This window comes from Phoenix dactylifera, chromosome 1 (genome assembly GCF_051530095.1).
Source record: "Phoenix dactylifera cultivar Ajwa chromosome 1, Ajwa_hap1_PhDact_Kaust_v1.1, whole genome shotgun sequence".
NCBI lineage: Eukaryota > Viridiplantae > Streptophyta > Magnoliopsida > Arecales > Arecaceae > Phoenix > Phoenix dactylifera.
The window spans coordinates 69,748,619-69,764,620 of NC_143190.1; the positions used below are offsets into that span (position 1 = coordinate 69,748,619).

A 16,002-nucleotide genomic window follows, 5' to 3' on the forward strand; every position below is an offset into this window, starting at 1 on the left:
TATGTGCTTCATCCACAGACCAAAGAACCTGCAACCCAATCTTCTCATGAATTTTTGGCCTCAAACCGTTCAGATATCATGCTTTATGTCGTGGCTCAGTTTCATTCAGATTATTCCATGTAGAAAGTCTGAAAAATTCTGCGGTGTAATCGAATATGGATTAACCTCCTTGGGCACAATTCTGATACATCTAAAATAAATACTGCTCATAATCAGGTGGCAAAAATCTTTCCATAAGCAATTGCTTCATCTTTCTCCATGTGCGAACTGGTGCTCTTCCTTGATGCTGCCTGTTTCTTTGTAGGGTATCCCACCAAACTGCGGCTCCACTCTTGAGTCTGAAGGCCACGAGCTTCACCATATGCCCCTCATGGACCTCCATCATCTCAAAAAATCTCTCCACTTCAGAAGCCCAATCAAGGAATTTTTCAATATCCATATTCCCATTAAAAGTAGGAATATCTGCCTTCAATCTGTAGTTGTCATATCTTCTGTTTCGTCCTCCCTGTTGTCCACGATCGCAAACTTCTTCTTCTTCACCTGATTCGTCTTCCTCATATGGACGCTGATGATGAAAGTGGGTGTTGCGCTCCTCATCGCGCCTGTCATGCCTACCACCATGGTGGCCTCGAGCAAAACCTCTGGCTCCTAATCCATTGATGTTTCAACTACAGTTAGCGTTGAGTCCCATACCTGCGAGCAACTCACGGATTTTCGCCATCTGCTGACGTTGTTCCGCCATGAACTGCCCATGTTCCACAGTTGCCCCCCATATAGCATCTTGCCCATGAGCAACATTGTTGGGATTGCTTCCTTCGCCTCCGTTATTGGCCATGTAGCCAAGCAAATCCTTGCTCTGATACCAATTGATGCGGGGAAGTGCTAATGATTTGGTTCAACAAACGTTGAACCTGAAAAGAATAGAATTTTCAGAAAAGAGAGCGAAGGCTCTCTTAAGAATTATTCAATCCTTAATGACAGTTGAAAAAAAACTCTCCCACAAGAGTTTAAAGATGCCTTTATATAGGCTACATCATACCCCTTACCCTGATGGCAGAAATTATAGAAATACCCTGCGCAGAATAATAAAATATTTCTCACTAGAATAGAAATCTAAAGCAAAACAAAAACTTGAACAAAAACAGAAATAAAGGATTAATCAGCCGTCACGCTCTTCCAACTTTGGGCTTTCTTCAATCAAACGCTCCATATAATCAGCAGCCACTTGTTCTGCATCATGTGTGTATATACCGCTTCTCTTTGGCTACGTATGTATTGGCTAAAAAAGTAGGGTTGCAACTTGGACGGTAGGTATGCGGTGTAGGATGCTCTTGAGTGGTCGACAAGCTGGATCGAACCACTCGAATAAATCTAGGAGGCGGGACCTGAAGATCATCTCAGATAGGATAAGGTGATTTAGTTATTCTCAACTAACTCAAGCAGAAGAATAACAAGAACAGGAACAAAGTTTAACTCTAAGCTTTACACCCTTTTCTACATGGAAATGGAATTGAAAAGTTTCAGAAACATTTTAAGTTTAAAGCAATTAGAATTTTTAAAACAAATAAAAATTTAACACAACAAGATTTTTATATCAAGTAAGAATTAAAGCAAACAAATATTTATAGTCCCAAATAAGATATCTAACTTACATCACAAAACAATCTATGTCTCAGAAGAAAAATGGTCAACGATCTTATTCTGATATCACGAAAAGTTGACGGAGGCTAGAGGTCTCCCACAAGATTCAGAGTTACCCAATAGAAGACCAGAATAAGCCATACAATAAAAGTAAATTTAAATCTAAGTTTTTGAAAATAATTATCAATTCAAAAATTAAAGGCTAAGGATCAAATTTTAAGAAACAAATTAGAAGGATAGATAAATATGTAGCCTTTTTGTCTTGTTACGAAGAGGGCCATGCATGCAGTTATCAAGGACTGTCCTAATAACACCTTCGAGATCCTCCACAACTAAGAGTCAGAGTGGGCTATAGATCCACTGTCAAATGCTTTTGAATATGAATTGGAGTCAGAGTGGGTTATAGAACCTATGGACGATGGGGTTGGTTTGCATCTGACCTTTTCGGCTTCAACCTTTTCCATCTGAGAATGCCACTGTATGTGTTGTGTAGTACACATCTGTCCATCGACAGGGTTTAGGGCTTTGTTCGACTTTATCTCGAGGCTGTATTGCTCCAGCCTATATCAATTGTATAACTAAGTAGCAATTATATATTCTTTATTGGTTTCATTATTTATGTGAAGAAATGATATTTTTTAGGTCAAAACTCGATCCAAGCTAGTAGGTAAAGTGAATTGTTTATTTAGTGCACAATGACTTAAGAAACTAGTTTTTTTTTTTACATTAGCAATCGTATTCATTATTTTGGCAAATACTGGCTACTATAATGGACATTTCATTTGTTTGATATTTTATATGCTATTCATTTAGTTTTTTGTTGCAACAATTGGAGGAAAAAAAATGAAAAGGTTCATTGTTTGGGGATATATCATATCCTTGTCAGCAAAATTCGAACTCCAGTCACATCTTGGCCATGCGCGCTGTCCAAACAAAATTTACACGTCTGAAATCAATTGCTATGTGATGGAGCGATTAGATTTTTTGGCTGCGTGGTTTCATTTCACTTGATCTTGGCCCAAAGGCCGAGAAAGCTATGCTTAAATCCATACATCTCCAAGCCCATCAAAGCAAGCCCCTAGGCCCCCTACGTATGCTTCCCCTCTCCGTTCCTTGCTTCCCTCTTTCACACAAACACCATTGCAGCAGCAGCAGCCACAGCCGCCGCCGCCGCCGCCGCCACCATAGCCGCCGCCCTCTCTCCAGCACTCACGATCTGTACGGGGAACAGACAGGTGCCCTGAGACAGATTCGTCGTCGCGACCTTCCCCAGCCCTTCGAAATCACAAGCCCTCACGTCCTGGTCCATCGTCTGGAAGTATGCATTGAACGCATACGATATGTTCCCCGACAGGCTCAGCCCTTGGCATGACGAGCCGTAACCCAACGGCGTGCAGTCGCCGGTCGAGCACGCATAGTTCACGCTCGACGGTATCATCTTTAACTTCTTCTTCGCCGCCGTCTCATCCAGCGCGCACCATCGTTTTGGCAGATACCGCACTCCGGTGGCTCCGACCAGATACCTGTCTTTCCCCTTCCCGGTGAAGTCCGTCGGGAACTTGGGCCTCCCGTCGTAGCTGAATATTCCCCAGTGCCGCTCGAAGTTCCCCGGCTCGACGCTCTTCATGTCCTCGTCGATCAACCCGAAGAGGTAGACCTCCATCTTTCCAGGCCTCAGCGGCGTGCCGACTTCTTTCGCCACCTTCTTCAATAATCCATCGTAGAACCTCTTGGCGTGCTTCGTGTTCGCATTCTTGTCGCCGTCGGTCGGCCAGCCGATCTCCCCGACAAGTATCTTCATGTTGGGCACGCCGGCCTTCCTCAGGGACCAGACGAGGGTGTCGTAGTTGGCGTCGAACACGTTGGTGTAACGGAGCCCCTCGTCGACGACCGGTTGGCTCTTGCCGTCGAAGAAGGCGAAGTCGACGGGGAAGTTGGGGTCCTGGTAGAGGCTGAGGTAGGGGTAGATGTTGACGACGAAGGGGGAGCCCTTGGAGTCGAGGTAACGGACGATTTTGGTCATGAGGGCGCGGATGTCCCTGCGGAAGTTCCCGGCGGAGGGCACGGAGTCATTGACAGGGGAGGAGTAGATATCGGCATTTTGGGGGATGGTTGCCTTGATCCGGTCGCCGACGCCGGCCTCGTCGAGGGCTCTCTGGATGTTCTTGAGTGCCGGGAAGGCGGTGCTCGCGAAGGAGCCTTTGCAACTCCTGAGGAAGGGCTCGTTGCCGACGGCTACATACCTGGCCAAAATGATCGACTGGAATAACTTTGGAATCATACTGTTCAAACTTCCAACGGTTGGTTAAATTTTGGAAAATTATTTGCTGAAAGACATAGTAATATTACTGAGAAAACTAGATCAACCGCTTAAAGCTCAATTCAGATCAAAAGGCTCATTTAACTTGGTTCAAAGGAATAAGCTTCAAAGGATTTTGCTGATGTCTTACATAATAATAATAAAAACCATGGCATGCCTAAAAGAGATGAGCTTCAAAGGAATTGAATCATTATGTTTGGACAAAGAACTAAATCAAAATGACAGTTTGGATAGAATGAGGAGTCGAAATCATACTTAATATTGACACCATCCTTGCGATCGTGCTTGACAACATTCTGCTTGACCCAGTCCTTGGCGTTCTCGTAGTTACTGCTCATATCACCCAAGTGGTCATTCGGAATGGCGAGCATGACCTCGATCCTGGTCCCGGCCAAGGCATTCACGGTCCAAGGGTCGGCATCGAACAGCTTCACCTTGTTGATCCCGTTAGCCTTGAGCATCCGAACCACCATGGCCGGGTCCATGGGGTGTGACATCAGGGTCCCCCAGTTTACGCCGACGCCCTCGATCGCCGCCGCGGCAGCCGAGATCACTGCAATGCAGGTGGCCCATACCACGATCCTGGCCTGAAACATGGTTAGGGGGGTCTGAACTGAAGTCAGGTTGCAAGCAGTGCACTGAGGTAGTGAATTCAGATACTGATTGCTTCTCTCTAGCTAGAGAAACCAAGGGAAGGGGACAGGAGGGCCAGAAAGAAGGGCAGAGAAGAAGAGATTTGTTGAAGTCTTTCAACGTCCGTTGCAAAAGAGGGAGTTTTATTGTGGATTTATGCCGCGTTGCTTGGCTACAATGTTAGCTTGCTACTGTAGCACGAATATCAAAATACGCGTGGGTTGCGCAGGCGCACGGTGTACCACCGTAACCAAAGGTCAGGCGTTGCTTACAAGCGAAGAATCTGTGACAGACGCAATTGTTCCGGTTTGGTATGAGATACCAAGGGTGGGGCCAGAGATCCTGACCGCCAGCCAGCCTGGAGCAACAGACGGCCAAATCATTCTGCTTAAAAGCACACGTCCTGACCAAGCAATTCCAACTTGGTCGTAGTTGAATTTATATATATATATATATATAGAGACCATCTCTAGGGTGTCAATCAGACAAAAATAATATGGGATGGACATGATAGAAGAAAATATGTAATGGGCTTCTTATAGGACCATCTTTCTCTTGGTACCTATCTTAAAGGAAAAATCCAAAGCCAAGAACTCCTCCTAATAATAGAGTTATCAGTTTTATGATTAAAAAAATTGAAAAAAAGAAAAAAGTATGCTCTTTTCTCTTTGTTTTTACACTATACTTTTTACCAATATATATATATTTATGGCTTTGATGACTTGGTTTGACGGAGAAAGTAGTTTTCTCATACAAATTGATTAATTAAGATGAGTCGTGACAAAATTGTCTTGTTAGCTTTAAAAATCTTCTAAAGAATACATTTATAATTGTATAGTGTTTGTCCTTTTTGAAGCGGTATTACAAGTGGCTAAATTTTTGGAACAATGTTTGGATGCTTTCAGGATTATAATTCTGGTGATGGTTCATAATTAAACGCCCGATCGACACGTGATGGAGATGAGACCGATTGCTCCAATGGGCGGCATCTAAATTTGCATCATTCTTTGCCTTAAATATTAAAAAAAACTTTTAATTTTCGGGGCACCTTTTTCTCCCATTTTGGAGGCTGTGGACCAGGGTGGATGAGATGATGTAGCATGATCAAAGTCCTGCGAACACTTCTAGAGCACGGCACAATTAGTCATGGTAGATTTTTTGTTGGAATCTTTATGTCCCTGTCGATGTTCTTTGTACTACTATAGTGTTTTAGTGCTGCAATAGCACAGATTTTTTATAGGAATCCGGATCTGTCAGCCCAGAAGATTCTCCCAAACTCTCAATCTGATTCCTCCATGGGCCCGAGCAACCAAATTCGATGCCACTTGCCTTGGTACCTCCGGGCCAGAGTCTAATTTTAACTGACTGCAAGAAGGGGACAGATTTATAGTAGATTTAAGTGCTTCATTTTTTTTTAGTAGTTATTTGTGGGGGGGGGGGGGGAGGCATGCTCTAATATTTTTGAGCATTCTTAACATCATGATTGAATTGGTGGATGGGACGAGTCAGCAACAATATAAAATTACAGGTTGGACTAGATTTATATTTTCAAAGATTTAAAAATAATATTTAAAATTGATGTTTATTATATTTATTTTCAGTTGGGTCGGATCTCGTTTTCTATGTCGGGATCCACATGGGATTATTATTGCGTGGTCGGATCCTTAAAACCAATAGATCTATCTATATGAGACACAACAAAAGAAAGCTCTTTTATTTTCTCCCCGGCCCTTGTTATTTTTTTCTACCGACAGATGGGAGAAGCCAAGGGAAGCTATGGCCAACTCCTCCTCCTCTTCTCCCTCTTCCTCTCTCGCCGTCCCCAGCTGACGATCAGCTGGTCCGAGAGCGCCGCCGCCGAGGCCGAGGCCATCGCCGCCATCCCCTGCTCCGGCCACGGCCGCGCCTACCTCGACGGCATCCTCGTCGACGGCGTTCCCACGTGCGAGTGCAACACGTGCTATTCTGGGGTGGACTGCTCTCAGCTTTTGCCGGACTGCCCCGCCGATGCCGACAGGTGAGTGAAGCCAACCCAGTTTTGTTCCCTGCCGAAGGCTTTCTCTTCGTCTATATTTATTACTCTAACGAGTTTAAATTATCTAAAAAACTTTCTTTCTTTCTTTCTTTCTTGATGGCCAGTTGTTATTAAGATAAAAGAATTAATGTACGAAAAAAGCTATACTGGCATGGAAGAACTCCCTTTTTGTACACCAGAAATGATCTCAGAGAATTCTTTCTACAACTATATTTATATGCAATTCTTATTATCAACTTGTGTAAATTGAATTTTTTTGTTAAAATTCCATACACTTAATAAGTTGGTATAAAAAAATATAAAATCCAATCAGATCCCAAATAGATCATGAAAGATCCAACACCTAACCAGCTAAGTAGATAGAAGACTTGGAATAGATTTTATTTCCTTACAAAATATTTTAAAAGATATAATTTGTACCGCGTTTATGGAAGCCATCATAAAATATTTCGATTCTTTTTATACCTATTTTTATTTGTTTATGGATAAAAATCAACATTCAAAAATTATTTTAAAAGAATTTCTATTACTCAAAAATAGAATAAAGAATTGCATAATTCATGGTATAATTATTTTCATAATTATAATTTTATTATTTCTATATTTTATTCTTGGACTAAGCACAGTGAGGAGAATTATTAGAATGACATCATGTCATACATCATGGACATCAATGACCGCGTTTTCCTCCTGTTGTACACCTAATCACCTGCTCCAAAGACAAAATTTAGGTGTGGACCTGCCTCTTCGCTTTTGAAATCTTTGTATAACTTTTTACTGAATGGAGGAAAATATTTACGTTATCACAAATAAGGAAAATCTTTATGTCATAAAGAAAAGATAGAAATTTCATATGGATTTTTAATATTCCAGCATGGCAAAATACAGAAAAAGGATAATTATAGTGACTCGCTGTAGCTTGCGGCCCATGTTTTTGCACCGCACAAGAGCTATGTAGCTGCCATGTCATAAAGAAAAAAATCTATCAAGCATGATAAGGTGGGCCGTATCGATTGTGATCCATACATGGGACATAAGAATCTTTGCAGCAAGATGCAATGATGTGGTCTCTGTCATGAGAAACATAAAAACACACTAATAAAATAAAATTATATATTAATTATCAATTCAGAAAAATAAAAAAACCAAAGTTTGATGATAAAATATTTGATCATTAGTTAGCAACAAAATAAATGGTTGGCTGATAGCTCATCAAGGAACTATCGCGTGGGCTGCACTATAGACTATTGTGTATATAGTTCTGCTGCTATTAGAAAGTAGATGGCTATCAAAGGAGATACTCTATAAATATTATTTTCATCTTTTGATGGCAGCCATCAAGAATTGTACACCACTCTGCAGAGGATTTTAGTTGGTGTGACAAATGGGTTCAATTAAATGGTTGGTTGATAGCTCATTAAGAAACTATTACATGTGATTGGCGGGCTGCACAATAGAGTACCTGTGTAGTTCGGCTGCTATTAGAAAGTAGACGACTATCAAACAAGATGCTTCATAAATATTGTTTTCATCTTCTGATGGTAACTATCGAGAACTGTACACCACTCTGCAGTGTGGCTTGCGCACCGCAGAGGATCCTAGTTGGTGTGACAAATGGGTTCAAGTGAATCAAGGAATGATAGATTTTTTTTTCCTTTTTTTTTTTGGCAGCGGGGATCCGTTGTTTTTGGAGCCATATTGGCAGCAGCATGCAGCGAGCAGTGCGGTGGTATTCTCGGGATGGCACCGGATGAGCTACAGAACCACGGGAGATTACTTCATCTCCGTGGAGCTCGAGAAGCACATCCGCCTCCTCCACGAGGCCGTCGGGAATGCCGTCACCGACGGTAGGTTCATCGTCTTCGGATCAGGTTCTACTCAGCTGCTCAATGCTCTGGTGTACGCTCTCTCGCCGGAAAATGCCTCCACTCCTGCCTCTGTTGTTGCAACCGCTCCCTACTATGCGGTCAGCACCCTCCTCTCCTGCTGCTTGAATCCTTTTTTTCGTAATATTGTGTTGGTGTTTCTATACTGGTGATTAGAAAATTTGAAGTCCTTAATTTCCAACTTTCAGCTACGTATCGTTGAGCTTGTTTTGTTATCATGTTCGTGCACAGTTATACAAATTGCAGACCGATCTTTTCGACAGAAGGGAGTATGAATGGAAAGGAGTAACATCCAAATGGGTAAATGCATCTGTAGCATCGATGGGAAACTTCATTGAGTTTGTAACTTCACCAAACAATCCTGATGGGCGCCTGCTGCAATCAGTTCTTGGAGGTTCATCTGTTATTTATGATCATGCTTACTACTGGCCTCATTTTACTGCAATTCCAGCCCCAGCTGATGAGGATGTCATGATCTTCACCGCTTCCAAGGTTACCGGCCATGCCAGCAGTAGGTTTGGGTATGTCTCATGTTATCCGCTCCTGTCTTTTGTTTTTTTTTTTTTGTTTTTGTTTTTTTTTTAATGATGAAGAAAGAGGCAAAGCCACCCGGCCTTTATTAAAAAAAGAAAAGTTTACAGGAAACTAGTTATAAAGAATTTATAAGAAAAAATATTAAAAAATGATGAAAAACTTTTACAAAGATAGTGGTATGTAAGTATACCTGTTAAATCATCGAACAAGCTGAACAATTTCATAAGTAATTTGAAGAATCTCTATATCTTTAATATGCAACTATATAAGCTCTGTATCTTGATGTGAGTCAGTCTTTTTTCAAAAAGATAGATCAACACTCCTATCAATTACTATGACCGAATGGTTTGCATAAATCGAACTTCCCTATATAATCCAAAAGCATCCTTCTGAATAAAACCATGGACGTTATTGTTCATTTTGCACAATAATTTGGTTTTTTCTTGTATGGCACCAACCATCGATCCATCTAATATCTAAATCATTGATCATATATAGGGCTAAAGTAATCTTATCATTTAAAGTTAATGTTTGAGAGAGAGAGAGAGAGAGAGAGAGAGAGAGAGAGAGAGCATAGAAGATAGCCGCCTCTTCCAGCATTTTGTTTTCTCTCTTATGATTTCTATGTGACATACACATATGCATGCATGTATGTAAATGGTTGATTGAATCATTGGCATTTTTACTTGAATGAAGGTGGGCGGTGATAAAGGACGAGAAGGTGTATCAAAAAGCCACGGAATACATGCAACTAAATACCATGGGTGTTTCTCGTGATACTCAGTTAAGAGTGCTGAAGCTCGTCAAAGTGATGTTGGCAGAGATGAGAGGAGAGGGAGGCATCTTTGAATTCGGACATAAAACAACCAGAGAAAGATGGAGCAAATTATCTAAGGTCATATCATCCTCCAACCGCTTCTCCTTGCAGCAACTCTCTCCTCTGTACTGCACCTACTTCAAAAAGATCATAGACCCTTCTCCAGGTGAAGCTCATAAATGAAATGATTTCCGTCAATGCTTAAGAAGGATGTAGAGAAAATTCTCTGGTATCTAAATGTTGACGATCATTGAAATGAGCAGCTTATGCTTGGTTGAAGTGTGAGATGGAAGGAGATGTGGACTGCTCTGCTGTCCTCAGGGAAGCAGGCATCATTTCCCGTGCTGGTGCAGTATTTGAAGCTAGTAGCCGTTACGCACGCCTGAGCCTCATCAAGACACAGGATGATGTCGATTTGCTGCTGCAACGGATGGAGGCTCTCGTCTCCAAGGAGGATGTTGCTTCTTTCTGAACTTAAAATGATGAAGGTCAGTACTCATCAACCGCATGTTGATTATAAAGCAGGGCTCGAACTTTTCTTTTTCACCAAAAAAACAGAAAATAATCAACGGCATGTTGATTATAAGGTAATGATTTATGAAAAAGATGAAAACTATTGAATGTCAGAATGTAAGAATGTAGGCCCTGCATTTGTTCGAATTCTACGAATCATATGGTTGTCAAGAATGTGGACCATTACAGTGCTGCAGATAGCCTGTTAAGGTGTCAAATATGTTGCTTGTACAATTTGGCATGACCAGTATTGATATTTAAGTTCCCGATATCGATATTTTACTTTTAACAAAAAATATAGTATTTGTTTGCCAAATTTTACATTGCATTTTGTCCCATATAATGTTCGTGAAATTTGAATCTCGTTGCCGATTTAAAATAGTTTCTTTTCTTGTAACAATAACATGATTGAATAATGATTTTTTTTTTCTTCTTTTTCTTATTGTCCATTATTTTCCATTATAACAGTTTGAGTCTTTTAAGATTTTATGATTTGGAGTTCGGTCCAGCGTTAATCTGTTGGCTTATCAGTTTGATGCCGATGTGCAGCACAAACACCGAGTTCAGCAGAGCATAGCTCAGAGTCACCAGCTTCGAATGAGTTTAGTCCATCAACCTAACATCTTAGATTCAAAGTTTTGCACCGGACCCATTAGAGAAATATGGCGTGCATTCCTAACTACTTTTTTACGCAGAACTTTTATTTTATTTATTATTTAATTTTTTTTATTTTTTTGATGAAATGTGAAGGATGTGAGCGCCCTTTTATTAGGAAATGGAGAAAGAACACAGACAAGTTACTTAGAAGATAGAAGAGTGACCGCTAGTGTTAGAGTAAGTGGTTCATATTGAGATATTCTTATTTGAGTGGTATATTGGTATTCTAACGGAACAGAGCGAAGCAATTGGATATGTTTATCTTTAGAATAATTATATAGTATTTTATTCTACCAGCGATGCTGATAAGGGTTGAGACTCTAGGCCAGAATCTAACTATAAATATCTTGTAATTCTAGTTATTTTGAGAGATAGTAAAATTACAGCCATTTTGCTCCCGTGGATGTAGGCATATTATCGAACCACGTAAAATCTCTATGTTCAATTTCTCTTTCTCTTTATTTCTCAATTCTGTGCATTGTTCTGCTCGCCGTTTAGATCTTGTGTTTTTCGCAACAATTGATATGCTGCTCTTTGCGTGGCTGTTTCTCTTCATGTGGGCGGATGAGAGTTTCTTCTCTCCTAAGGTGTTTACGTGGGTGCCGCGAAGATAGGAAAAGAGATCTCCCCGTAGGTGCTGTGGACGATTTCTCGTTCATGTGAAGGAGGGGGGATTTGTCTCTCTTTGTTTCACGTGGGGGCTAAGGGGTTTGTGTCCTCTCTCCCAAGGCTCTCTTGGGATTGTTAATTCACGTGGGATCTCAGGGTTGTTCCCAAGCCGAGAACAGCACATGGAACAAAAAAAAAAAAAAAAAGGAACATCTTCTTCTTCCCTGTCGCGTGGGTGTTCTTCTGGCGGCTCTCGGGCGGAAGGAAGGATGCGATGGCCGGCCGGACGCGAGCAAAGGAGGAGAGGAGATCCCCCCGACCATGACCGGCTACGAGCAAGGAGGGAGACGCCTGTCGTACCGCCGTTGCCTGTGTGTTAAGGACCCCCGCAAGCCGTGCCGCAAGCCGAGCAACGACCATGCGCCAACCAAGGGCCAAGGTGGCCAATTGATGTGTCTTGTGGCCGGTCGACCTTTGGCCGACCATAAGATTCATCCACAATTTTGGCACCATGTGAGATCAGCCAGCGCACTAGACCTCAGCCAGGCCGACCTTGGGCCCTGCCAAAGGCCGAGCCGACCTCGGCTAGGCCGACCTCGGGCCATGCTAAAGGCCGAGCCGACCTCGGCCGAGCCAACCTCGGTCCCCGCCAAAGGCCGAGCCGACCTCGGCCGAATTGGGACTTCCAGGTCGCGCGACCCGATCAATCGAGACATGCGTCCCGTGCATCCGGGATACGCGTCCCAGCCAGCCTTGCCTCCTAACCATCTCAGCCGTCCATTCAATGAAGGAAGACCGAGTCAAACCATCCGGGACGCGTGAGCCGTGCATCCGAGACGCAGGATCCATGCAAATCCATAAGATAAAAATTGGAGATCTTCTAGAGCCCCTCCAAGCCATTGATCACATGCCAATCAACGGTAGAGAAGCCTTGGATCCATGGGAAGACTATTTACCATGTTTATCTTAGGAAGAGTTATTTAATTTTGTCTAGGGTCTTGGTCTATAAATAGAGTTGTAAGGGGCCATTGTGAGGCAACCGAAAATAATCTAGAGTTGATTTTAGTCTTGTTCTCTTGTGAGAGAGTCGGCCGTAAGGCTTGGGCAGCGTTTGTGCCGATTTCGGTCTTTAGATCTTATGTTCTAGGACTTGGGCTAGTGGTAGATACATCAATCTCCACTAGATTGGGCTAGAAAGGGATCTTTTCGATCGTTTGCTAGATTTGGGCTAGTAGAGATCCTTGATTGCTCTACTAGATTATTTTGCTTTTGATTGTTCTTGTTATTGTTTGTTCTTCAATTAGAGTGGAATAAAATTCAGTTTGCTTCATTGTTGATCTTTGTATTGAGTTATTCCACCGACGTTACCTACAATCAGTCCATCATCAGTGATTTTTAGAAGCGCACGCAAGAAGCGCGAGGAAAAGGGCATGGCGAGGGGCTTTGGACTATGAGCCCCCATCACTATGCCACCGCCGCACGACCCGAGCAAGGCAGAGAGGAGATTCTCCGCGCGCCACTGCCTGTGTGATGGGGGCTCACGGTCCAAAGCCCCTCACCAAGCCCCTTTTGCCTCGCGCTCCTTGCATGTGCCTCCAAAAATTGCTGATGATGGACCGATTGTAGGTAACGCCGATGGAATAGCTCAATACAAGGATCAACAATGAAAGCAAACTGAATTTTATTCCACTCAATTGAAGAACAAATAACAATAACAATGAAAATAAAAGAAATCTAGCAAGGGATTGAAGAGATTCCTTCCTAGCCCAATTTAGTGGAGATTGAGGTATCAACCACTAGCCCAAGTCTTAGAACAGAAGATCTAAGGACTGAATCTATTGAAGGCCTAACCCCTTGATAGTCCAAATCTAAGGCCTAACCCTTAGACCAAAATCGGCACAATGCCGCCCAAGCCTTACGGTCGACTCTCTCACAAGAGAACAAGACTAAAACTCAACTCTAGATTATTCTGGGATGCCTCACAATGGCCCCTTACAACTCTATTTATAGACCCAAGATCCTAGACAAAATTAAGTAACTCTCCCTAAGATAAACATAGTAAATAATCTTCCCACAGATCCAAGGCTTCTCCATCGTTGATTGACATGTGATCAATGGCTTGGAGGGGCCCTAGAAGATCTCCAATCTTTATCTCCCAGATTTGCATGGATCCCGCGTCCCGGATGCACGGCTCACGCATCCTGGATACATGGCTCACGCATCCCGAATGATTTGACTCGGTCTTCCATCACTGAATGGATGACTGAGATGGCTGGCTGCGATGCGCGTCTCGGATGCATAGGACACGTGTCCCGGTTGACCGGGTCGCGCGACTCGGGAGTCCCAGTCTGGCCGAGGTCGGCTCGGCCTTTGGCAGCGCCCAAGGTCGGCCTGGCCGAGGTCAGCTCGGCCTTTGGCAGGCTCTGGCCTCTGGCCAAGGTCGGCTCGGCCTTTGGCAGGGCCCGAGGTCGGCCTGGCTGAGGTCTGCTCGGCCTTTGGCAGTAGGGCCTGAGGTCAGCCTAGCTGAGGTCTGCTCGGCCTTTGGCAGGGCCTGAGGTCGACCTGGCTAAGGTAAGCTAGGCCTTTGGCAAGGCCCATTGGGTTGATGGGGTGAGGTCTAGCGCGCGGGCTGGTCCCACGCGGTGCCGAAGTCGTAGATGAACCTTGTGGTCAGCTAAGGATCAACCGACCATAAGACACATCACTTGGCCACTTTGGCCTTTGGTTGGCACATGATCCTCTCTCGGCTTGGCGCTACCTCGGCGTTGCTTGCATAGATCCTCAACACTGTGCCACCGCCACATCCTCCCCATCACCGCACGATCTGATCGAAGAAGAAAAACAAGCCCGTGCGCCCGTGTTCGCCCGCGTCCTCTCGTTGCTCTGCCACCCCATGCTGTTTGCACCCGGATCCGGAGAAGAAAGGAGAACCCAACCCGTCGAGAGCTCCGCCGCAGGTGCCCCACCGTTGTCCGTGTGCCGTCATCCGCTGCGTTTTTCACTGAGCCGCGCAACAGATCCCGAAGAGGAGTCTTACCTGTGCGCACTTCTGATCTTGGATAAGAGGGGTGTCTTCAGTCTTCGGTATTTTTATTTTTCATCGGATCCTATTTTTTTCTATTTTATTCTGCAAAAAGATAAGATGGCAGGGATGTCTTCTGCGAAGTTCGATGAGATAAAGTTCGATGGAACTGAAAATTTCAGACTATAGCAAAGGAGAGTGAAGGATCTATTAGTATCATAGGGTATTGTCAAAGTCTTGTACGAGAAGAAACCAGATGACATGGGTGATGCAGAGTGGAAGGAATTGAAGGCTAAGGCTGTTTCAAATATACAGCTTTGTCTAGCTGATGATGTGATGTATCATGTCAAGGATGAAAAATCTTCGGCAACAATTTGGTCGAAATTGGAGAGTCGGTATATATCCAAGTCATTGATGACCAAGCTCTATCTTAAGCAGAAACTATATGGTCATAAGATGATGGAAGGTACTGATTTAAGCCAACATATCAATGTGTTCGATCAGATTATCAGTGATTTGCAGCATATTGATGTGAAGTTCGAACACGAAGACAGAGCATTGATGTTATTGCATTCTTTACCCGCTTCTCCTACATACGAAAACTTGGTTACAACTCTGACATGGGGAAAGAAGACTTTAGAGTTATAGGACGTCATTGGAGCCTTGCTAGGTTTTCATTAAAGAAAGAAAGGCAGTGATGAGAGTTCACAGGGAGAAGGCTTAGTGGTGAAGGGTAACTAGGAGCATGGAAGAAGCAACACAAGGAATGGGTCGAATCACAGTAAATCTCGATCTAAATCCAAAAAAAAAGGGCATAACGTGCTACAAGTGTGAAAAATAGGGTCACATAAAGCGGAATTGTCCAGAGAGAAAGAAGGATAAAGATGATGACAGATATGAAGGGTCCAAGTCTGTAAATATAGTGAAAGAAGACATATTAGCAGTGACAGTGATATACTTTCAGTTTCATCCAGTTCAAATCATCTCGCAGATTTTTGGATTTTGAATTCAACATGTTCCTATCTCATGACACCAAATAAAAATTGGTTTGACACTTACAGATTAGTTAATTCTGGTTCTGTTTTGATAGGTAATGATGCATCTTGCAAAGTCATTGGAATAGGGAATATTAGGATTACTATGTTTGATGATGTGGTTAGAACGTTGTGTAATGTTAGACATTATGACAGTTAAAAGTCTAGCAGAGATATTGCAAAGTCATAGGGTACCTTAAACTCTAACGGATTTTGTTAAAAGTCATAGGGTACCTTAAACTCTAACGGATTTTGTTAAAAGTCTCAAGGTGGAGTAATAAAAGTTAGCAGAGAATTATGA

The 16,002-nt window shown here is 43.0% G+C and overlaps 2 protein-coding genes across 2 annotated transcripts; one reads left to right on the forward strand and one right to left on the reverse strand.

The window, feature by feature from the left end:
- Nucleotides 1-2,475: 2,475 nt before the first annotated feature.
- LOC103697936 (glucan endo-1,3-beta-glucosidase 8-like) lies at nucleotides 2,476-5,195 on the reverse strand. Its single transcript, XM_039122926.3, has 2 exons — nucleotides 4,217-5,195; nucleotides 2,476-3,884 (listed from the first exon to the last, which is right to left on the reverse strand). Exons 1-2 carry the CDS (start codon nucleotides 4,555-4,557, stop codon nucleotides 2,768-2,770), a joined length of 1,458 nt encoding a protein of 485 aa, XP_038978854.3. The 5' UTR covers nucleotides 4,558-5,195; the 3' UTR covers nucleotides 2,476-2,767.
- A 1,051-nt stretch (nucleotides 5,196-6,246) lies between these two features.
- Nucleotides 6,247-10,695, forward strand: LOC120109171 (tryptophan aminotransferase-related protein 3-like). The gene is made up of 5 exons (XM_039122923.3): nucleotides 6,247-6,611; nucleotides 8,301-8,595; nucleotides 8,747-9,036; nucleotides 9,746-10,032; nucleotides 10,130-10,695. Exons 1-5 carry the CDS (start codon nucleotides 6,349-6,351, stop codon nucleotides 10,336-10,338), a joined length of 1,344 nt encoding a protein of 447 aa, XP_038978851.2. The 5' UTR covers nucleotides 6,247-6,348; the 3' UTR covers nucleotides 10,339-10,695.
- Nucleotides 10,696-16,002: the final 5,307 nt, after the last annotated feature.